Source organism: Falco cherrug, chromosome 15 (genome assembly GCF_023634085.1).
Source record: "Falco cherrug isolate bFalChe1 chromosome 15, bFalChe1.pri, whole genome shotgun sequence".
In the NCBI taxonomy this organism is placed as follows: Eukaryota; Metazoa; Chordata; class Aves; order Falconiformes; family Falconidae; genus Falco; species Falco cherrug.
The window spans coordinates 18,877,843-18,903,083 of NC_073711.1; the positions used below are offsets into that span (position 1 = coordinate 18,877,843).

Sequence of the window (25,241 nt, forward strand, 5' to 3'; positions counted from 1 at the left end):
CAGACACGTTGGCTGCAGCCCGTGCTACCACGCAGCTGCTGTAGCTACTGCAGCCACAGCCGCTCTGTGGCACCGTCTAATTCCTGTCCCTTGCTCTGTTGCTGCAATACCAAATCATGGCACAAACCACGCAGCATCTACATACGTGTTGGGCTGACATTACAGATAACTTTTCTGAATATTCACTCTATGCTTTATGCAGAGTATTATATTTTGATAGCTGCTGGATAGACATGGATAAGAGTTTCTGCGAGACTGCTTTCCCATTTGTGTTGAGAAAAATACTGTCACAACCATACTGTTAAAAATAGTTCAATTATGAAGATTTAGCGAACAAAAGTTCTTGACTAAACATGTATAAACAGGCATTACAGTTCAGTAAAACAGAGGATGTTTACAGAATTTATTTGAAAAACCTGTTAGGGAAATGGGATTTCAGGTCAGTAAAAAGGCAATGTATGTAACTATACTGAAACATCTTCCATTTTTTAAACTTTCTTCAGACCAGATTACAATAATCATTACAATTAAAATCAGTGACTAAACCCAGTGCAACCACCGATTTGTATTTACCCCTTTTTATGGCTGTTTATACTGGGAAAATTAATTCTCACAAAAGAAGCTTGAAAACGTGACCGTGGTGTTTGTTCTGTTAGATATTATCTGTGGACAAAGCTTTGCTTATCTCCAGGTCTCCTCTGCTCTTCTGATTGCAATCTCATTTCACTTGTCCTTGGGATCTCATGTCTGCTATGACCTCCAGCTTGTTAAATATTCAGCAGAAAGTTTATGGACTTTCCCATAACCTTGATTAAAAGCCTATGGGGAACCTGAATGCTGAAAAAAAGCCCTTTATTTGAAAAGAAACTTGAGTACACCGTGCTGATTTCTGTTTCACTAATAGTATTTATAATCAGCAGTCACTGGCATAGAGTCGAGGCCAGAGGAAAAATGATGATACAAACTTACCTGTTTAATAATTATTGTATTATCATGCCAAACCGGGCTGCTACAGTGGAGCTTCGTTTAACTAAGTGGAATTTGTGGGAGCAATGCTGAGAGGGAGTGGAAAGTACATACTGCTAAAAAAAGGTATTTCAAGGAAAACACAGAAATAGTATTTACAGAACAACATAATTCTATGTCTTGGTCCCTCTTTGAGATGGGAGCTATTCTGAAGATGTGAATTTCTGTGGGTTGGGGTAACTCCATCTCCTAACCCAAAGGACTCTTGCAACCCTGCTCTCTCCGGCCCTCCGGGCCAGTGTTCCGGCTGGCAGCTTGCCGGTGGCTCGGATATTTTCCCACACCTCAAACCCTGCAGGCACTCCGGGTCCACCACTTCTTTATTTCAAGGAAACCTTACAGGAAAACAAACAGACACCCACATTTTCTAGGGGCTTTTCAGTATTCTCTTACTGTTAGAACAATTAAAATACAAAGGTAGATGAAAAGAAGCTCAACATACTCAAGGAAATGCCTGAGGTTCTCCATAGTTGTTGAGCATCTTTAGGCACCAGTAAAAGTTTTTATATAATACAGGAGATCCCACCCCCGCCCTCAATAATTTAGTTTGTCATTGTCTCTATTTCTATTCTTGGTCTTTTGTTCCTCTTTCAATAATGGACAGAGATCTTTTCTTTCATAATTGTCGGGTGATTAAAGACCCATCAGGTAATTTTGCGCTTAACTATTATATCCTTCCTGCTTTAGGCTTCAAAATAATTTGTTCTGAGTGATAGTCCTATTTCTGATCAAGACTCACTAAATGGAAGATGTCACATTTTATTGTGCCTTTACAACTATATCAGTACAAGATGCAGTAATTTTCTTCTTCAGCGTTTGGAAATTATCTCAATATGGGAGGAAAAGACAGCATAAAAGGCAAGTAGAGTCAAAAATTAAAACTGCTTAAACCTTAAGTGGAGCTATTGTAGGGGTTCTTATACTGTCAAACACAGTTCTCAATCATACATCAAAAGATTTGCCACATGATACTAAGATGGTTTCATGAAGACAGAAGACTATATTACATAGCATGTACAGTGGAATAAAAAAATCAAACTAGCCTTTTCACAATAAATTAGATATAATATAATGCTTAACATTTCAATAAGTCTGTTTGTTCATTGAAGCATTTTGCAGCTATTAATCAGTGCTTTATTTTTAATTCTCCCTCAATTATATAATAACAGGAGGATGAGTGAGATACAAATCCTAACTCTGACCCAAGGCTAAAGGAAATAAGAGAAATATTACTTCCCTCAGGAAATCCTGACTCTTTATCATATTTGATTACCAGAGATCACTATAGTTGCAAGAAACTCTATAATAAAATAGAAAACATATGCTGTTTTTCCATTATTACTCCCTTTTATTTAATTATCCTTGAACTGAAGTGACTTCATATAAAGTTATGTTAGTTAGATACAATTGCAAAGATGTATACAGATTATATTAAACTATAATCATACCAACACAGCATCTCTGAGTGGATTATCCATGTGTTGCATTGATTGGGATCCTTGAATAAGATCCAAACCACCAGAGAGTTTTAAACAGCTATATTCTTCCTAAAGTACTCTTTAATTAATGTTGTCTAGAGCACTAATTATGAAAGCTTGTAAAGCCTAAAGCCTGAAAACACTTATGCACCTACTTAACTTCGCTCATTCCGGGTAGACCCACTGAATTCATTGGAACTGCTCAGAGTATGTAATTTAACTAAAGAATACACACAGGCTGTTGCAGATTTAAAGCTAGACAGTGAACAAAGCTTTGCACACTTACATCCATGGTGGACTTGAAAGGATTTTGCTCTTTGTTATTTCCAATTACAAGACTGTCTTCCCTGGACATATTTGTCTTTCCCCAACAAACATGGAACTGCTTGCTGATTGCCTCTTTGGTGAAGTGTTGAATTAGGGAAAACCGAGCTATGAGTCTGTGCGATATGAGAGGTATGAAACTGTATTTACGTATGTTTAGATGCACACAGAATTTGTCTGCATTGTGAAGGCAGACAAATAGGAATGTATGTGCATATATACGAGCCTATTTCCTGCACAGTGAAAAATACTGAAATGAGAATAGAAGCCAAATTATTGTCTACTATCAATGGAAAACTGCTAAATCTATTTTAAAATACGATAATCGCATTTCTAGTTCATTTATTTTAACATTATAAACCATTTTTGTTTTGCTAAATGGATATCTATTTGTTTGATTAACACCTCCAAACAGGGAAGTTTTAAAAGGATTACCAAGCATTACTTCTTGTTTAAAAGCAGCCATTCAAGCTTTTGTTATTTTTGCCCTCCACTTCAGCTATAAATATGCAATGTCATTGGAACATTCTGACACATACATGCATTGAAACTGGGACTAACAGCTGTTAAAGAAATCTCTCTAACATTGCTGCTCTTGTTATAAGAGATTATCCCTAAATTTCCACACCTTATTTAAATAGAGACACTGACTCAAAGAAGGAAGTGGGGCACTACATGCCTCAAGTATATTTCAATTATATATTCCAGCCTTGTCATATTCTCCTCAATCCTTTCTAATTTTTAGCCTGGTGGTACAACCTTTGGGCACATGTGCTGGTGGGTCAGCCAGTTGGCAAAGATCAAACATACTTTCCTGCCTCGGCTGTTGGCAGGTCCAATGGTGGCTTTGGAGGCAGTGCCTCACCAAGTGGGCATAAAGGTCCCCTTCACAGACTTGTTAGAAATCCATAGCTAAATTCCATTGTCATATCCCAGTCCCATTCCTCTGCCCAGCAAAACGAGATTTTCTGTGCATTATCCCAGAGATCACTCATTGACAATTGTGCTATCACCAACTGGAGCATTTATCTCTACAAATATCTCCACTGTGCTCCCCAGCTTTCTGTGTTAGAACCAAGGAAGAGCTGAGGAGCAAGAGGAATGCTTTTTCCTTTATTCAGACTAAACATTCTTTATTTAGACAGCCTTTAAAACATGTTCAATAATCACAGTATTTATTAAAGATTTAAAATAAAAATTGAGAGGCTACTCATTCAAACCACACTGCCCATCCTATGACTAAATAAGTATAGTCTTTTGTAGAAAAATAAGATTTGATGCAAAGATCAACTGAATATCATGCAGCATATATACAAGACACCAAATTAAGACTATGTAAGAAGTCTTGATTCTCATTTTACTCTTCTGCATGTTTGCCTTTGAAATCTTAACAGCTTCTAAATGTAAATTATGGCCACATTGATAAAAATCACATAATTCAGGCTTAATACAGAACCCCTGCAGACCCTTCCATCTTTGCAAAATGAACAACTACATAATGAAAACCGAAACAACTTTAATATGTCAAAAATAACATTCTTCATATTTAAAAGCACTAGAAGAAGGGCATCTGACTCAGCAGAGTATTTATCTACAATTCCCTCAACACACTGTGTTGTTTATGGAACTATGGCATTAACTAACTAACAGCATACAGTGCAAAGCCATCGTTGGTTCAGGCTGATACATTTTCCCTCCCCTGCACCACATTGCTTATGCCTACTGTATTAATGCAAACATTGAGTTCTTCAATGGAAATTTTGTATATGCTCATAGGTTTAAGCTAGCGTAAGATACCGTGGTGTAGTAAGCTACACGTGGATTTCAACAGTTCCCACAATAAGGAACACTTTTGCTTCAACTTGCACTTTAATCGTAGAGGGTTCACAATGACAGGAATTTTTTCTCTTGAGCAATAAATGTAATTTAGCATGCTGATATGCCTACAGTTTGCAAGACAAGCACAGATCTCTAGACCCTAACAAACCCAAACCTTCTTCCTCCTGACACAAATCAGGTAGACTCAATTTCATGCATGGCTTCAGCTGATGGCTGGAAATACACACAAATTTGGGGACTCTGGTCAATCCAAACTTTCCCATGTTTGTGCCATCTTCTCAGTTACTCCCCCAGTAGGGCAGGATGCAAGCTTGTGACATTAGCAACAAGAAAAAGGCTTTTGCTCCATCTGCACATTCATTTGGAGAGTGTTGACACGGCCAGACCACAGTAAAACAGGCATGTCCTCTGTCCACTGGCCTTTTGCATCCAGGCTGAAATATGATCAACATGTAGTTACGCTTATGAAACTGCCTGATGGAACTGATGCTGGAGATGGTATGGACAACACCCTTTACTACCTAGAGTGGAAGCAGACACTTCTGCTGAAGTCACAGTTCACACACACATCCCATATATCCCACGGTCCTAAATCCCAGACTAGGAAGGGGAAACTCCAGAATGAGTTTTCCAGCACACTGCTGCTACAACACAAACACAAAAACATTACAAAGGTATCACCAGGTCCTCCAACTAAAGAGATGGACACACTGTGTGTCCACATTGTCATGCAGATCTAATGCTGCCTTCAGTTGCACGTTTATTCCTGAAGACCTTAGCAGTGGCGCACTTACAGACAGAATTTAAAACATTTTTCATACAGTGTGTGATCTGCTTGGAACAGTATCTTGTGATACTGTCAGGTGTGTGAAAGAGATTCTACTACTATTTAAGAATCATTGAGCCTTTTCTCATCTCAGACAAAAATGATGCGTATTTGCAATCCATTTCTGTAGCTGCTTTATAAAGTGCAATAGTGACTAGGGAAGCGAAAGAATACAAATGAGTCATTATCATTTGATCTACAGCGTTTCTTTAAAATTCCAAATCTTGCTACAGGAGCTCTCATGCATGCTGAACACTATCATCATTAGATAATTAGTCATTATAAATGAGCACAGGCTAAAGCCAGACATACTGTTCAGCTTTCTGAGCACATACAAGACTCAATGTTAAAACAAAAATATAATGTAATTCAAAACAATTTTTACTGATCAAATGTGCTGGATTTACATCCAGGAGTAGTTTGTTTTTCTAGTGACTGGAAAAAATCTGTGTCTTAGCACTCAGTGGCTTGCAGAATCTCAATGTAAAAGGTTATTTGAAACTTAGTTAACACATTTCTTCCTTTATGAGTTCCAGAACATAGACCTTTGGAGAAACTCATCTATAGGACACTGCATGTTAAGCAGACCTTGGGTTGGTATCATGCCTGTAAGTGACATGTACTGCTTCACCAACACGTGCTATCTGCTGGATGCTTTGAAAAACACCTTGATAGTTTCACTTCAGTTTCCAGCAGGAAACTGGAGATGCCCATCTTTCAAGAGCCCATGACAGTAACTTTATAATGCATTCAAAGGTCTAAAGCCAAAGTATCCAAATCCCTTGGAAATACAGCCTAGGATCGGCCTTGAACAACTATTACTTTGTACACTGTGGATGAACAATTCAATCTTCAGTTTTGTTGGTAAGTCCCAGTCCTAACATCTCCCACTAACATAGCCAAGTTTTACATGTGGTTCTATGTTAGCAATGGTCTTTTGTCTGTTTCCTTCATTGCTGAAAGACTGGGCAATCTCCACCAACCCAAAGCCCTTCATGTCCAATTAATTTGCATTTATTCATAGAAGAAGTCATTTCTGCAGATCTATCACATATTTATTCATTGCACTTCACAGTGAAGTTTAGCCATGGTTGTGCCTATTACACTGGTGCCCAGAGTTTCCTAATTGAAATCTTAGCATTCATAACTGTAAATAGTAATTGTAATGATTTATGGATTGATAGTTCATGTTGCTAACCATTCCATGGTTTCACTGTATTTCGAGGTAGAAAGCAGCTGTCCCACAAGCCTGTGTCATGTATAACTTCTATCCCGATGCCACTATACAGGTGCCAAAGCTAGGCTAGAAAAATGTTTCCACCAGCAGGCAGAGCAGGACTAACCAAAATCACACTAATACCAGAGACTCATTCAGTGGTAGATGTATTTTTAGATAAGATCCTGGATGGCAAACCAGGGCCTTGCTGAAAGGCAGCACCAAGTTTAATATATCTGGGGAAAGGTATATTACAAACCTATCGTTTTGATGCTGAATGGGTGATCAAGATCAAGCATATGAAAAGAAAAAAGAAGAGAAAAGCTGTACTGCCTGAGTGAACTGCTTTGTCCATAGTTTCAGAGCTCTTTCTTCTTCTCAGTCGCTCATCTGTCTGCTCTGTTTAATCAAGGCTGCAAATTGCCTAGTTCAGTCAGGGTTGCTTTTATTTTTCCCCAAACAAACCTAGTACAATCAATGCAACATTATTGTTACATATTATATATTTTACACATGAAACTAGAATTATTTTCACATCAAATAAACCAGGTTTTTTAGTTCAAGATTCTCAAACAGTAATTTACACATACATTTTACAACTGAGAGTTCTTCTGACATGAGCAGAAGTTAGATAAATTCCTGACACAATGGGAATAAAAATGCAAGTTCCATCAAGGACTCCAGAGAAAGCTCTCTTATTCTTACAAACCTTGAAAGAAAAATAGCATCACACTTTTCAGCTGAACTTCTCTTCTGGAAAAAGGAATTTGTTGAAAGAGAACTACAAAGTTTGGGTTTTATCTTATGATTTTACAGTGAAGTCTGCTAAACAAAGTGCTGTGCTTTCTTACCGATAGCTTCACATACCTATCCTCTCAGACTGGGTTTATTTTTATTTTTCTCTCTGCACTACTCAAAATTATTCCTTGTACATTACCAAGAGTCAGAGAGACTGAACAACCCAAAGATATGTTTTGGGCAGATGGACAGCTTGCACAGTCCTCACTGAGAGTTATAGAGATATTTGAGGAGTTAAAATTTTGCCAGATTTTTCCAACTATACCGGTAATTACCTAATTACATTATTTCTTTTTACAAAATTATATCAGAAGTCACCCATAGAATCCAACAGAAATCTTAAGATTTTAATATATATGCAGATACATGACCCCTTTTTTTTGCAGCCCATCTCATGTCATTTTGATCAACCATTTTTTAATTTCCCTCCAAGAAGAACTCACATGCATGCCAAGCAGGAAAGAGGTGTCTTTATGAAAAAGGATTATTTCAGAGCAGAATCATAATAGAAGCTCAGACAAAGCGTGTAAAGTTCAAATGCGTTCCAGAAACACCACTGATACTTGAGTAAAAAACCCACTTGTCTTCAAAGGGATTTCGGTTGAGAAAAAAGCTTGTTTATTTTCCTCTATTTGCTACCATGGCCATCTGAATAAAGATACTGTATTTTTATTGGAACCATTTTCTATTGCCATACTGAGGGGGGAAAAAAAGTTGCCATCTGCATTAAAGTATGTCCCTCTCCAAGTAGTTATAAATGCAACAAAGATGATGATAATTTGAATCAAGTACATACAGAGCAAACAGCTGAGAAAGATCTTGCCTCCATACAAATATTTTAACAATGGAAGACAAATATGTCTTAGTTAAATATATATATACAGTGATATCAGACTTTCAAAATCTTTTAATGATGTATTTGATGTATTTTGAGCTCTTTCTTTTCTTTTCTTTTTTTAAATCTCTTCCTCCCTTCCTTTACAGCAGCTTAGGTTGAAGCAGGAATGCCATCTTTAACCTTGAGATCCCTGTTCTTGCTGGTTTGTGCCATAAGCTTATTATTTAAAAGCAATTCTTTGTATTTAACATCTCACCTCAGCATGCAAAATGGTTATGGATTAGAGTACATTTCCTAGGGGGGAAAGGATAGAGGGACTGCAAATTAGAAATGCTGACTGCCTGGCTGGGTCACAGCTTCACTTCGAGCTTCTGGACCAGAAAAAGCTTTCTGTGACACACACACACACACGTTTATGTGCTTATTTCAAAACTATGCATTACTAGTCAAAGACGGTTTAGCAGAGGACATTGGATCCAGTTTCAGTCACTGTAAATAGCAGGATAGAGTTACAGTACATGCTTAGAGTGTCATCAATTTTTAAAGCATAAATGCAACACAGTACTGTGCTATATATTCTGGAGCATCATCAATGTTGCAGGTAAGAAACTGTCTTCTTGCCTTCCAGTGCAGGCAGCTGTCTGGATCTGGTTTCTAAATTCATAGATTGGACCATCTGTAATTCAGCTTGCTAATCATTCGGCTAAAATACCAAGATCTTTTCTGACATATGGTCTATACTAACCAAATAACCTACAAAACTACTTAGGTAATGCCAGTTCCATTGAATAATACGGTGAGTAACCTGTGTCTACATGTCAGAGGTGATCACACGCACTGTCTGCAGCACTGCCCAGTGTACAAGGCACTGGACTAGGGCATATGAACACCCCAGGCTGCACTCCTGGCGCTTCCATTGGGAAATGAGGCAATGACTGTAAGATCACCTTGGGAAAAAAAAAAAAAAAAAAAAGTAAAAATAACTGATAGCAAGAGCATTAAAACTGTATTATTACTTTCTGTCAGCATTTCTTCAAGAGATTCTCAGAGAACATTAAGATGATGGTCGTGCAGTTGGCAGCATTAAAAATACACTGCAACCACGGTAAGATGCTACAGAGAAATCTGCTATGAGAAAAATGGTATCTCTATCAGAGAGTTAAACATTCCTTTTTTCATGATAGTGAAACAAGACCTGAACAACCCCACATTTCACAGACTTGTTAACCTTCTCTCTTGATGAAAATTAGCAGCTAGTTTCTTTTAAAGAAATTCTGAAATTTTTACTGGATAAAGCACTCCTCTATTCCTGTCAAAGAGTTGTGCAGCACAGCTGTTTTTAACAAATTCCTATTTTTACTCCCCGACTTTTGATTATCATTATGTATATGAGTTTCTTCAGCCTGCAAAGCACGTTTTAACAAGAAATATTAATGTCCCTTTACATATATAATCTTTTCTCCTTATTCAGGAAGAATAGGTGTTACACAAAATAGAAAACATCTGCTTACTTGTATTATAATTTCTCTTGAACTCATTAGATTAGAAATACAAAGTTGATAGCAGAGGTTAATGATGGATGTAGAAAGCAGAATCATGTATCTTTGTAAGTATGTTTCAAAGGGAAAACAAATCCTAAAATTCAGTATTTATAAAAAGCATAAAGAAGGAATTATAAGGGAGTTTTTTATTAAGACAGCTGTAGTAGCTATATTAAGTTTTGCATTTGTAACCGTGATTCGCTCCTAACCCAGGAGCTAGAGTAAGGTCAGGGCATTTTCTTCTTTTTTGTGTTCCTAAACCTCTTGCCTCTTGGGATTTGCTATAGTATTGTCTATCTGAGGATTTATTTTTTATGTCAGTGCACTCAATTATCACGATGTGGACAGTGGTCTCCCTAGCAATTTTAATCACACAATGTGAATCCTTCTTTTCCTCTCTTTGCTTTCAGCTGCTGGGGCTCTGTGTGAAGAGCTTTGATTGCAAGATGCCTGTCGCCGCACAGTCTCCGCTAGAAACAAACGTAGGAAATGTCCCTTCAAGGCCTCACTATACACCCCTCATCTTAGCTCAAAGAAATTTTCCTACTGCATTAAGATTTAGTGAGTCAGCTTTCTTGTTACAGAGGCAGGCAGCTTCATATATAGCAAGTGTACTCATTAGACGTGTCGAGCAGTTAAGTGTTAACATTAAGCCCTGCTAACTCTTGTATGACCTGATATCAGTAGCAAAGGAAGCCCAGCTAGCGTCATGGCTCCCTCCTTGGTGCTTTCTTCTATTGTGCCAGCTATAGGATAACAGAGAGTAGCATTTCTGAAAGCTGTGACATATTTGGCAATCTCCTGCATCCTGACACAAATTAAGGGCCAGGAGTCATACAATGATCCAGACACAAACTCCTTCCACAGAAATAGTCCCTCTGTATCAAAAAATCAGAAGATATAAGGGGGGAGAAATCAAACAATAAAGAATTGTCCTTTCCCAACTCCAGAGTAATTTGCAGCATTGCACTTTTGAGATCTTTCTGTAGCTTGGTACATGTAAACAAAAATACAAAATAAAATCAAGGAGGAAGTACCTTATCCTTTTCCCAAAAGCTAAACATCCTTTCATTATCAATCCTTAAATAGAAAACCAGATAGTTCAATATCCAAGCTGACTATGTAACTTCTAATATTCTTTAAAACACACAAATCATACTTTAACCATCTAAACTCCTAATTATCATATGACAACTCAGACCCCACATACAGACATAACCAAACACTACTCCACTCACAGGACATAGCAATGAAAGGTAAAAAGCCTGTTTTATTTACATATCTCTGGCATACATTTTTTCACAATGCTGTGAATACGTTCCAGTATTAGAGTAGGTCAGAGCAATGCTGACTGATAATGGGGCTGATGGAAAAAGATTCTTGTGATCTCCACAAAAAAGAGAAATAAGGAGCTAATTTTAGAGACAGATGTATGAGAGCTCCACCCCAGTAGAATCTGTAATCAGCGATATTTGGCCTCCAGTGATAAAATGAGCATGTGTATTAAGAAATTTTTTCATATCAGTTCTAGTAAGATAAAAACAATTTTGGCTTTTATGGTTTTCAAAGCACTTTTCCTCACCATTCCTATTTCCTTTTATTGCCACTGTTTTTCTTTACATGTTCTACTACTGAGGAGGAGAGGCAGGGGTTGTCTTTCTTTTTCTAAACAGTTCTTTGGTGTATGATTAGTATGTGACACGAGTAAAGCCTTTCTTGGTAGAGAAATGCTCACTTTCTTTTAAAGTATTAGGTGAGGGTTAGACTTCATAACATCTCATCCTATAGAGGACATGTCTTCTGGGACACTGGGTTTGGAACATCAGTCAAGATAACCAGATAAAAGAACAACTATTGAAATAGTGTCATTGTTCCTGATATTTCAAAGCAATATCGGAGTTATTTTGGCAGAGAGGAATTTAAGTACAGTAGACCATACAGAACATGTTAGCCATGTCCTTATCCTGGAAAGTGTTTTAACTGTATCAGTTGTTGCTCCTATTATTATTTAGAGATAATTTTAATTTGATGCACCAAGGCTTTAAATAGAGCTTTAAGCATTGCAAGGACAGGCATTGTAACAGTGCTGCTTGAAAGCAAGCCATGTCAGAAAATATTTCTTTTTCCAAAGCACAAAGCAGGAAAAAGGGAAGATTCTGTTAACTCCTGTTCCATCTCACTATCCCATCCTATTACCCCATCTAAGCCAAGCTATTCAAGATGCAACAGTGTTGCTCACCCTGACAGAAGTAACACAAATATGAGGAAAACAAACATATTTATTAAATACAATCAGCTTGTTAGTGTTACTAACATGCACCGATGATGGTATTTGCCAGACATCTTATGCAGTAAGGTTAAACTAACTTATTGCAAGAACCTCCATGAAACAGTTGATCTAGCAGTCTGGTGACTCTGCAAATTAAAACAGCACGATGCCAGCCCACCACAGTACTGCCCAGCAGCGTTGGCACCTCTCCTCAGCCACACACGGCTCCTACCTTTTCACGTAATGACGATTTACCCAATTCACATCATCATTAACAGTGTGACTGAACTTAGGGAATCCAATACAAGACAAGCTAACCATATATTTTTAGAGGATGAAATTTAAAAAATAAAAGACCTGATATGCTCTCAGAAGCATTGCTAGTACAGCATATAATATTTGTATAGATCTGCACCACTTCTATTGTACAAGTATTACTGATGATTTTTACTGCAAGTGTATTGGGAGCATAAAACCAGCGTAACAGCAATATTGTGCTCAGAGCCCTACAAAAAAATAGCAAATTTTCTGTCTGTAATCCAGGGAGTTTACCATCTAATTCAAACTGAAACATGGGAATTGATATGTACAAATAACCAAGAGAACATGAGAGCAGGATGGGAATTATGCAGGGGATACATGAGACAGGAGCTTTTGGCACTACTGAAGCCAGCAATGTACAGAGACAGACGTAACTGAAAATGTTTAAGAACAATTAGAATGTCACTTGGTTTCATAACAAAAGTACAGAATCACACAACCTTCTGGATAGAACACAATCCATACAAAACCCCACCACTAAGTAGAAAGTAGCACATTGTTTAGTGGTATTAAATAAAAAGGTCAGAATCTCAATCTCTGATATAACATACATCCAAAAGTATCATAATAATTTTTTTTCCAGCTTGAACCAGACAAATATATTCTATTTTTCAGAATGTGTAGATAATACCAGTTACCAGTAGGTTTCAAGAGAAACTAGTGTTACACTGGCTGGATCAACAGCATGTAGCAAGGACACCAGCCCTGCATCCCCCTGCTGCAAAGCCTGTTGCAGGTGTTTCTCAGCCTTCCCTTGGTCTTAATACAGCAATGCCAAGGTTTGAAAAGTAACCAGAAAACAAAAGGATCGCAATACAGATTATACAACCTCAAAAAAATAGAGAAACAGCAGTTAAAAACCTGATGCTTTTCCAGAAGACTAGAAGATATTTGAAGAGTTAAGGCAAAAATATCTCCCTTATTCAGGAATATATGGATATACACGAGCTTTTTGAAACAAAATATCTAGTTGTTCCTAATGCATACTTAAAGACTGAATCCTATTTCCCACAACAACAGTCCAGTTTAAAGTAAAAGATCAGATTAGAGGATAACCACATCTCTACCTAAAGAAGGATGACAATCACTAGATTTATTGAGCTGATCAGATTTGACTCAGCAAAGTGTTGTGACTTTAAGTGCACTGTAAATTTGGAATCTTCTTTGTTCAATAAATACAATTCTTATGTTTAATTTCTAAGACAGACTGGTACCTGCAGACAGTCATTAAATATATTTCCTGAGATACTTCCCATTAATCACAGTGAAATCAAATAATAAATTATGATGCTTCAAATGAAAATGTAATAATGCAACTTTTCACATGGAGTAAATTATATTAAAACCAGATTTTTTTCTATATTTCAGCTTTTAAAACAGGAACTAGATACTAACCAATATCTTAATATTTCATTCTGCTAAAAGCTCCTCCCAGTGCCACTGAGTAGCTTGACTTGAAAAAGGAAAACAAATTGAATCATCTGTGTTCTCCTATTCTTAAAATAAGAAAGAAGTGGAAGTCTGAGATGAAATAAGAAAGGCAGAAGACAGACATAAAACGCATTGCTTCATGGCTCATAAGTAACTGAAAAACAGATATCTCATGAACTTTATCTTAGTGTGTGGGTGGCCCAATAAAACCAGAAGCAGAGAAAGGCTTATTGTCAAGAGACGTCCACACTGTCCCCCAACCCCACGGAAGCCCTGCTGGAGCAGGGTGCCTTTGCTGCCCTATTGTCCCGCTGCTGCCTGGCACTTGTGCCCGGTCTTCACACTTGTCATTTGCAAACCCAGTGGACAAGATAAGGGATTGCTTTGCTCGCAGAGGTCTGCTTCCCTGTGATAAACTTCTATCTCATCCATAACTAGATTTAAGATACGTAGGATACACTCATCTTCAAAGCTGCCACCAGAAGGGAAGTCTATCAATGACTTCAGCTTTCATATGCTCCAGATAAACTTTCCGTTTTAATCTGTGCCCTTTGTGACTTTTCAAGCTATCATAACCATCAAAGCCCTAATACACTCCTGGATACAGGGTGCTCCAAATTAGATTCCATTTACCCAGCCAAACTTCAGGGCTTCTATTTACTGCAAATATGACAGCTAGTCAGATCTAAAATGAGTTTGAAAAGGTAGAGGGAAGAAATTTGTTCTCTATCCACCTCTGCCCCACCAGGCTGCTTGCTATAACAATATATTTTAAAACTTTCATAACCCTCAAACAGAAAAAAATAGGATTATCCATTACCATGTCAGCTTAAGTGATAACATAAATATGTATCACAGAACATCTGCCGGTAAATCACTGTTTATAGATGTCAGATCTCATTTATTATTAAAAAACAACCCCAAACCCCCCACAAAACAAAACACTTTAAAGCCTTCCTTATTATTTCACAAGAAATGACTGATTTCTAAACTGCAAGGCGGAGCTATTCTTTCTAATCTTTTTATACAGAGTAACTTCTATTATCAACCTCAGTCAAGAGTAACATTAGACAGTATCCACAAACCTGTTCTTATTGCCTGAATTACTTCATCCCGGTATGTGGTCTAGAAAACACAACAGATTTTCCCCAGTGATTCACCTCATCGATCCCCACTGATTTTGCATGAAAGAATATGGCACATCTTGGAAAACCTGCTTTTATCTTACTTTTCTTTGAACAGTAGAAAATGCACATCAAGGCATTATACTCCAATATCAACAATCAAACAAACATCTAAAATTTACTTCTAGAACAATTTATAGAGAGTGCTATTTCTTCCCAAGAAGTGTAAGGTTTTCAAAACCAGTGGCTGTCTGTAGTGCTGTGTTTGACCGATGGGGTCTGAGCAGTACAATCTTTTTGGTTTTGCATTTTTTCACCTAATTTGCTTTGCCCATTTTTCCCCTTTGTGCCAGCTGCCTTAATAACTCAAGTCAGGCACTCTGGGATCAAATTACCAATTAATGGAATTACTTCTGAATATGCAGTCTGTACCCTCGCAGGTACAACCAAAAATCCACTTGCAAAAGACACTCACCTGTATCACTGCCAGTTCACTTGTCCAGTCTGACCTCTTCCCCCCTCTCCAGTCTCCAGTCATTAACAAATCAAGAATATTATAATGTTTTGTTTTATAGGAGTTTCTGTTGGCTTATTTCACTGCATGCGTTCAGGACTAGAAAGTAATTTTATTTTAGAGACAGCTGAAGCTTCTGGAAAATCCACACAACTGTCAGCCCCGTGACATTCAATGCCCTCAAACACATTCCATGCAGATATAAAGCTGGACGTCTAAAGGAGAAATACTTTAAAATGTGAATGTTGAGCACATCCTGATTTTGATCTCTTCCAGTTCCCCATCTTTTAAATCAAACAGCCACTTAATGATTGCTGTGGTGGTTTATATGTACGTGATTCATGGGCACGCTCTCAGGAGGTCATCGGAAAGGTTGGTATTTCACAAAGTGGTACAGTACCGTAGTCAGCCATTACATTCTTCCACCTACGTGCAAGCTAATTTGATTAAAGGTAGAAGATCAATCAAACTCTATTGCTTCAGAAAGATTAATTACCTCAGCACTTTCTGAATTAATTATTAGTGTTCAGCCATGGGGATAGAAAAACCCAATACAGTAGAAGTAAAAGGACCCAATGGGCAGATGTGGTAGACTGGGAGGTATTTTAGCCCAAGATTTATTATCTTTAACTAATGACAGTGTCTTCCTTTTTTACTCATATTAGACCTAAGTGCTATAGTGTGTTTATAACTAAGCACCAACTGGATTAAAATATTAGTTACATCACAATTTACTGTGGAATTAAAAGCAGACAAGAAAATGACAAAAAAATGAAAACACCATTAAAAAATAATAATCATACCTGCTGGCAAGCACTCCTAGCCCTAGTTTTTGGACAAGGAACAAGATACTTAAAACTTTGTACTTTTATCTTCTCTTGTGCCCCAGCATGAGGTCTGAAGCCCAGCTGCCAGCGCAGTCTTATTGATGATGTTTAAAGAGTATTTCAGCAACTGCAGAGTTTCTGATTATCAGACAAGTCAGCATGGCAAACAACACAGCCGTTTTCCCCAGGGAGAGTGAGCTCCCCGCCTTCAGCTGTCTGCCATCGGCACGCAGCACTGCCCATTGCTTCTTCACTACGGCAGCAATGAGATTTACAGGACTCTGTGCGGGCGTTTGGCAGGCGATGCAGCACAGGCGTTAGCCCAGCATCCAGCCCGGGGCTGCAGCTGGAAGCCAAGGGCTAACACAGGACTGAGACTCAGCAAACACGCTCGGTGACAGCTTTTCTAGTACCGACATAGAAAAGGGACCTCTTGGATTACAGACTAGATTTCCTGCTATTACAGAGGGTGACAATTGCCTTCATAAATTTTATGAAGCTTCTCTTTGAAACCAGTCGGCCTTCTTATTCCTTGCTTCTGTACCTCCTCATGGATCTTGTTTGAGCTTCCCAGATTTCGGTCCTTGGCTGGTTTACAGCCAGCAACTCTTCATTTGCTGGTGAAGCAGTCCAACTCTTTGTTTTGGCCCTCGTTCTCTGTTATTACTTGAGAGCAGCCCTAATCCCCAGAAAACATTTATTTTGCAATTTAAACAAGCCAATATTAATTCCTTTTTCTGTATACAGGCCTTCCGTTCCCTTGTTATTAATAATATTTTTTTACACTCATTTCTCACGAGTTCACCTTTCATTAATGTGGGAAGCCAACACTATTCATAACGGCCAGCTGTGGTATCATCATTGCCTTGGTTTTGGGGGGTTTTTTCTTTCCTTTTTTCCCCCCATACTAGGAGTAATCCAGGATTTTTTCACAATCACATTAGGTACTGGTGATTTATAGTTTATCTTTGTAATACCCAGTTGTTTTTTTTTTTTTCTTTATATCATCTTCAGCTGGTGATTTATGTACTAGTTACATATACCCGTTCCTATGAGAAAGACTCTCAACTATTAGATTTCATCCCACTGCTACTACTCCAAATCCTTGGCAAAATCCAATTCTTGTGTCAAACACACCTCCTCCTCTATTTTCAGTGTTGCTTGGCTTTGAGACACCAGAATATTTTATTGACACATTCCTGCTTTTTAATGCCAAACTCATTAATGAAGATAATGATGGAGATTTTTCCATTCTTGTATTAATCTGTGTATTTTCTTTCTTAACTACTAATGCTCCACCTTAATGTCATAATAATAGTTATTAGCTCTTAAATCCATATAGACTAACTATACATGTATTCCCCAATACTAAAAATACATGTAATTGAAGTGAAATAACAGACCTAATCTAGCAGTATTCTTGGGAAAGCCACGATACCATTTAATTTATGTTTACATATATCTTAGTTTCTTTCTTGTAAATGTTTTCCAGTAGTGATTATTTTTGTTCCTCCACATGAATGCACTGAACTTGCTCTGACTTTTAGTTCTTTATCATCGTTCTTCATCAGCTTGTCTTTGCTCTCATCAACATCATCCTTATCAAAAATTAAGGCAAGGTGAAAGTGTTCTTTTAGTTTTGGGGAAGAAATATATGCTATCTTTAATCATGAACAGATGTCATCCCTGCTCCAAACCTCCTTCTTATGTGGCTAAATACCATAGATTACAGTATTAATTCCTCTTAAGACTAATTCTCTTGAAGTCTGATGATCACTTAAAGCCAGCACAAGCCTCGTCCCTGCTACTTATTCACTCGTTTGCTGTCCACAAGTAGTGCCTCATGTAAGAAATGGAATTGGGGAATTGATCTCTTTGAAAATAAGTTCCCCCTGCTATATCAGGTTGAACCCAGATGAATTCTTTTATCCAGTTCACCCAAGCAGCTCTACAATTGCTAGTAGTGCCACAGCAGATGGTGCAGTTGAGAGATACAAACAAGCAGCCACAGACACTCTGGTAACACCAGCTCAAACTGACCACGAATTTACATCTATCAGCTCGCCTTTTGACCATCCTTTCCTTAGCTTTACACCTTCCCATTTTAAAGACAATTTTCTTGGCTTAATAGTCACTCATTCATGTTAAATATCCTTACGGAGTTGCCCTCTCCTTAAAACACCATTTCCCCCCTATTTGAAACCCTGAAAATTCAGTGTGATTTTCCTCATTATTTAATTGCAAGTTACATTCAGTTTTTCTGTGCCCTGTCCCCACCCCACCCCCCCCCCCCCCCCCCCCCTGCAATTTCCGCAAGTTTCTGTAAATTTCCAATTTCCGCAAAGTCCCAAGTTCTTAGCTGAACTGGGCATAATCTACCTTCTCCATATAAAAGCAAGAAAAAAAATTATCCTCAAAAGGGAAAAAAAAAAGGCAGATTGTTTTACTAAGGCTACAAAAACAGGTGAAACTGAACTTTGTCATGAATATGTTATTATACATGAATTAAATAACCAAGAGTAACTGGGGTTAACATGTACCTTTCAACCCCTTTGGTCAACTTCTCTGCTTACAGCCACTGGGTGGGCACCAGTGGGAGGCAGTTTGCTATGGAAGGTTACCAAAGAGAATTTATTACTCTCTATGTTTGTAGTATGTTTTATATTTAAACATAAGATGGGGTGGCAGATGGGGGGGGGGGGCGGAAGGGGCAAGGGGAAAGTTGCTATGGTTAAAATCCTTATCACTAGGAGTTATTGGAGCATCTGAGCAATTTATGAGCAGAAAATATATGAATACCATGTACATTAGTGCTGTTACTTAAGGATAATGTTCTGTACAAACCTACATGGATTTTTATATTACTATTTACTTAGTGTGACAGTTTATTGGCATCTTTTCCTTATGATGCACCTACCAAGCTGAAAATTACGTTTTTTGACGAGGCAACTGAAGAGAACACAAATCACTTTAAATAGCCTATCTCTAATTTTAATTAGTAAAGTCAACTAATTTTTAAGGTGTGCATATAAATTGCCCACAGGTCTCTAACCATTAAATTCTTACAGTTATTCCACCCCCCTTGCTTCAATCCTATATCGGATGTGAATTTGTAAGGATTCCTCTCAGCAATATTTCTCAGCTTTCGTTATTCTAAGTTATGCTCATCTTTCAGTGTTTTGTAACAAATGCTCTGCTACTGCTAATAAATTGAAAGTTTCCCAAACACAGTACTTTCCAATATTAGAGAAACAAATAAAACCTAAGAACTGTATTCAGGAAAAACAAGAGGGAGAAAACACTTTTGAATATATCCCTGTGTGATGTGGAATCTGTCATCAGCTTTCATAAGCCACTTAATGTCTCAGTAGGCTCTAGATGCTATTGAAGTTGTTTCATCCCAACTCTTATGTCTCCTTGGTAGGCAGTTGCACTAAATCACCATCAGATGATTAATCAGGCTTAATGTTTTAGACAATGTTTCAGATTAAGACAGGTCAGATATTAAAGATCTTGAGAGAGAATGAAGGCCATGCTTATTCTGTTGTATGAATTGAACTCAGATTATCTGACCATACGTTCCTTTCTCCCTTCACATTGACAACATTTTGGTCCATGAAGCGAGAACAGAAATACTTTGAATATATCATGCCACTCCAAATTAGATGCACAAAACAGCAGTCAAAAATCTAGCAGCATGTTTGTAGAGGAAACTATCAATTCAGAATGGCTTTCACTATTCCACTATTGACTATATGTGTCACACATGCACAAGTGAGCGAAATAAACTTCAGGCTGAACACTCATAGATCAGCACACAAGATATTTTGGTTGCTCTTACCTACATTAGGTCACTTCACAGCAGTATACTTAATAAAACATATGCTGTGGGTCTTCCCCTTCTTTTTTACTTGGTTTTATGAGAGACACACAACAGACATCTATTTATATAAGCTTTTTTTCTGCCACTAGATGCTGCCATTAATATAAGCATAAAACACTAAAAAGGGCCACAAACTACTTTTTCTGCACTCTAAACATCACACTATATTGTGTCAATTAAATGCCTCAGTAAGATACAGGTTAGAAAGGGAAAAAAATCTTCAAATAGCATAAATGCTAATTAAGCTGTGATTTCAAGTTTAAAACTGAACTGTCAGGTAATTAGACAGGTGATTAAACTTTCTTCAACTTCACACTTGAAAAGACATCAGATGCCTGCTTAGTCTCCACACAGTGATATGTGTCAATGATATTCAGATGTCAAAGCTCTGTTACTTTTAGGGCAACGTTCTAGAAGAGTAACGACACATATTTCTTCTGAAATGGCAAAAACTGGGCTCAAGAAGCACTGGTAAATCCAAAACCTGAGCCTCTTTTTGAACAGCAAGACAAGACTCACATGGCTGTTCAAACAGCTCCACATCTGTCAGGTCCTGTCCCACACTCTCTACGTGAAAGGACCCAAACACTGATTTCATGCACATCATGCTCACTTCAGTAAAGCATAAACCTCAGAGTTACAAACAACAAAACAGAACTGGAAAGCACGTTCAGATCATGAGCATGCACAGCAAAAGGAGCAAACACAACATATAACTTGGTATTTCCTTTCTTTTGAGTATATTTGTAGCCCTTTAGAGCCTCATTCTCTGAAGAATTTAGTTTGCCTAGAATATTCTTAAGGGTATAACACAGTCTCAAATACATAAACACAAACAAAAGCAAACAACGAATAATGTTTTCAGCACAACACCCAAAACCTCTGATGGTTCTTGTCAGCTCAGAAAACACAATATTCTGTCATGATTTCAGGAACCATAGAACTTTACAAATTTTTAAGAAGTCTGAAATGGAGGATACCCAGTTAATAGTTCATGAACTAAAAGAAAAGGAGAGATTGGACCTCATATGTGCAGACCAGCCCCCCAGCCCCCCACCTCGGGCAGCAGCAGGCAGAGGCAGCAGTGTGATTTGCAGAGCCAGCTGCATTTGTCAGAGCCAGCTTTGAGTCGAAGGCAAAGCTCTCTGCTGGATTCTGTATTTACCGGTGCAGAGATGTAACTACCTTCTCACAGAGCTATTTCAACTGCATAGTACTTACTAATTCATTCTTCATGTTACACTAAGGCAGCTGAAATACACCTTTCGGGCCAAGTTTTGCCCAGAACAGATGTATTTTCAAATCACTTATTAGGCCGCTAACAAGGCCTTAGAGGCTCACACACATTCAGGTGTCTCTTTATCAATGGCACAGTTCAATTTAATCCAGATAAAGAGCCCCTGGACAATTAACAGTTGACTAAAGTACAGTGGAGTCTCCAACTGGCTATCACATCACAGCAGAGAAAGCAATACCATTATCCATAGCTCTAGTGTGGTCCTCAGATATTGATTTTGCCTAACTGTTGTCAGTATCTTAAGAAGCCCGTGATAACAGTACAAGTAAGATGACAAACCCTTTTGAGATTATTACCACATACCACAGCTGCTCTCAAAAGACAAATCAAGAAACCCGTATTTCTGGAGACTGCAGACTCCTCACAGACCCACTCGTCACCCAGTTCTTCCCATTAACACAAACTACAACGTGCGGTAGCATTGCACAGGGAAACACACTAACAAGCGTAAACTCCCTCAGCATGGTATTTATGACCGTAAGGGCAAGTGTCAACCTCATCAGAAAGATCCTCTGCATACAGCACAGCAGATCTATAAAAACACCAGGTCATCCAAACCTCTTTTTATTTCTAATGGTCAGACTTCACATTTTTAGAAATATAGGGCTTCTTTGGCCATGTTAGAATCAACGTTTTGTTTTAATAATTGCCTGAAAAAGAAGCCCATGTTTGATACTGAAATGATTTAACAACTGAGATGGCCAGAGTTCATCACTTACTGGACTCCGGGTCTGAGTTGCCGTCTCCTTCTGTCCGGCTGTTGGGTGAAGCTTGCTCATAGTACTCCTCCTGGGGGAAGCCAAGGGGCAGAGGGTGCGATGTGCTAGCACCGCTCGTGGGTTCGTGGTCTCCGAGCCCACTGTCACTGCAGCTTTCCTGGGAGCCATCTGGTAGGTGAAACGTGACACGGCGCTGAGGCTACAAGGAAGGAAGAAAATTATATGGTTTCCACTACAGTATCAGTAATTGCTTAATGCAACCAATTTAGGAAATGTATTATTTCAGTTATCTGCGGAAGACGCATTATCTAGAGCTGTGCACAATTTCAGGCTTTCATGAACAGGCAGCGTGCTTTCAAACCCGCTTCACCTGACAGCACTGCTTTCTTCTATTTTTTAAAAATGTAAGCCCTGATGCAAAATGAAAGACACCTCAAACTAAAGAGATTCTGTCAGACTTCACAAGTCTTTGGATGCCTTTTGTATATTGAATTGGAGATTTCAATCACTTTTTGAGGCTCAATTTATTTCACTACTCAGTTTTCTAGTTTTCAAAAAACATTTTCTTTCCCATTAAAAGCTGTTCCACACTTTTGGGCCTAAAAATGTGACACACTTCTAATGTTGTTTGATTCTTCTAAGGCAGAGAAAGAAGAAACAATAACAAGCCTTATGTATGTAGAACATTTTTAATAGATTTCGCATATGCATTAAACTAATGAATTAAAAGTAGAGGCCACTACTCTCCTTCAGGTATTTTCTCATGACTCCTTTGATTAGTATTATACCACAGACCTGTATCTTAATTGTAAAAGGCTGGAAGCTGGGAAACAAGAGAGCTGAAGAAGGAAAACATCACAGCACAGCTGTTGAAGGAAAAGCCAGGTGAAGTGAAGTACCTGATGCATCAGGCATAGGACAGGATTTTCATTACCTAAGTGACTCTACATGATTTAGGAGCTGAATAACTGAAATGCAAATCATTCCCAGTATTAAAAGAAAATATGAACAAAGAAATAAGTAGCTCTCTGCTTATTTCCACGTGTCTTATTTCCATGCATTTCAGAAACATGAAACATGAAGATTCAAAAAAAACCCCAAAATAACAATTTAAAATATTCTTAGCTTGATGTTACTCAAAATCCCATTTGAAAGGCAATGCAAAACTTTCCAGTTCCAGAACTGCTGGGATTAGTAAAGCTGGAGATAATATTTTAAATGCAATTATGCAAAAAAGTATATACTATGTTTATAATGCAGCAGATGTTATCAGAGGTCCCTAGATATTTGTTTCCTTTAGGTGATGGTGTTGACAACCATCAGTTATATTAATTTTTCACTAAAAAGTTAAGTTCCTCCATTTTTCAAGATCTCTGTGTATTACTGTGTATTATTACATATGCCCACAGACAGCTGCTGTGCAGTATGGTACAGCCAAGAAAATGGCAAGATCAACTTTACCTATGTAATACCTGACAGATGTGAGTGAAAACTCTTCTCAAAAGCTACCAGTAAGAAATTCATGTCTTTCCCAGAAAAATCTGTTCTCGTGCTTCACCATTGCTAACAGAGAGGTTTTCTTCTAATGTCTAACCCGCTTCTTTCTTGTTACAAAATAAATCACTTCTTCAGTCCCATCCATCATGGTCTGGTTATTCCCACTCATCTTTCAGGCATTTGGCACTTTAGTCTACTTCAAAATAAACAGACCTTATTATTTCAATCTGTCGTGTGCCTTCTGATATCTCTTACTACTCCGCCCTACACACATGCTCACACATGCTTCTCTGTGCACCGCTCAAAACTCGTTACAGAGCTTCAGAGCTGATATCTTTAAAGTGTGGAGTAGAGCAGAAGGTTCATTTCACATCTCCTGCAGGCTCCACTACTGCTTTGCCTTTTTCATGGCAGCATAACACGTTTTCCTTGCCAGCCACCATAATGCCCAGCTCCTTTTCTAATGGTCTTTTGCTAGTTGTCCCCTTTCTGGTTATTGCCATTGGTTGCTGGAGCCTACGTGCGGCACTTGCTGGAGCCTATGTGCGGCACTTTGCATTCATTCTTCCTGCCATTCTGTTTTTCCAGATGATTTCATGTGTTTATCATCAAGTACACTTTGCCTTCCAGTCCTGCTTTCCTGTTTACCAAATTTGCAGATTTTAGACTCTCCCTCATTTGGCAGATCTTTGAGAGAAATTTGAACAGATCAAGCCAAGACATCAGTTGAGCTCTGAAAATCTGAACACAGAATGACTTCCCATCACACGGGATAGAAAGAGAAGACACCTCTCCTGTGACTGCAGGAGAAGCTTTACAGCCCACTGGAAAAAAATTCAGATAGTGAAAGGTTCACAGCTAACACTGCACAGCCCCACGGTCCATCCCCTCCCCCCCTCACCCCCAGTTGTTTTTTTTTTTTTGTGTCACCACAAGAATCTTATTATTTAGCTGAAGAGCAAGCTGTCTGCAGCTGCTCCCAGGGCTCTCTGTAATGCTGGCTGGGACAGTGGTCCTGCTCCTCCACCACCTCTCTGATCTTTTTTCCCACCACAGGCAGTAGAGATACATGGAACATGGAACGTTCAAAAAACAGATGGATCCACAGAAATTACTGATATGCCTTATCTTATTCTATTTCTTAACTATCAATTGCTTCTCATAGACCTACTCATGCCAGAAGTCTCAGTCAACTCTTATCTGAAAGTCTGAATAACTGAAGTTTTGTGGAGTTGATCCAGTGAAAATATTCCTGCAGCGTTTCTGATGTACTCCCCCCACATACAAAACTGCACCAAGATTGCCCAGAGGTATACCTACAGCATGTAGAAATGGAATATACTATTTCTTTGGTTCAAATGAGCCTGCTATTCACAGTGCCTATGAAAATCAACATTCATTGCATGAACTGTCTTGTAGAAATCACATATTTTGTGAGGTTTACATTGCCTTTGTGCTGTCTTGTGATGCCCA

The 25,241-nt window shown here is 38.3% G+C and overlaps 1 protein-coding gene across 2 annotated transcripts in view; it reads right to left on the reverse strand.

Annotated features, from left to right (window-relative positions):
• Window positions 1-25,241, reverse strand: part of PCDH11X (protocadherin 11 X-linked) — a 508,536-nt gene that overhangs the window by 118,193 nt on the left and 365,102 nt on the right. For both annotated transcript variants that reach the window (XM_027800892.2, XM_014277458.3), the window contains one exon: window positions 22,272-22,470. In XM_027800892.2, coding sequence (XP_027656693.1) covers window positions 22,272-22,470 — 199 coding nt within the window. The remainder of the gene's footprint in view (window positions 1-22,271; window positions 22,471-25,241) is intronic.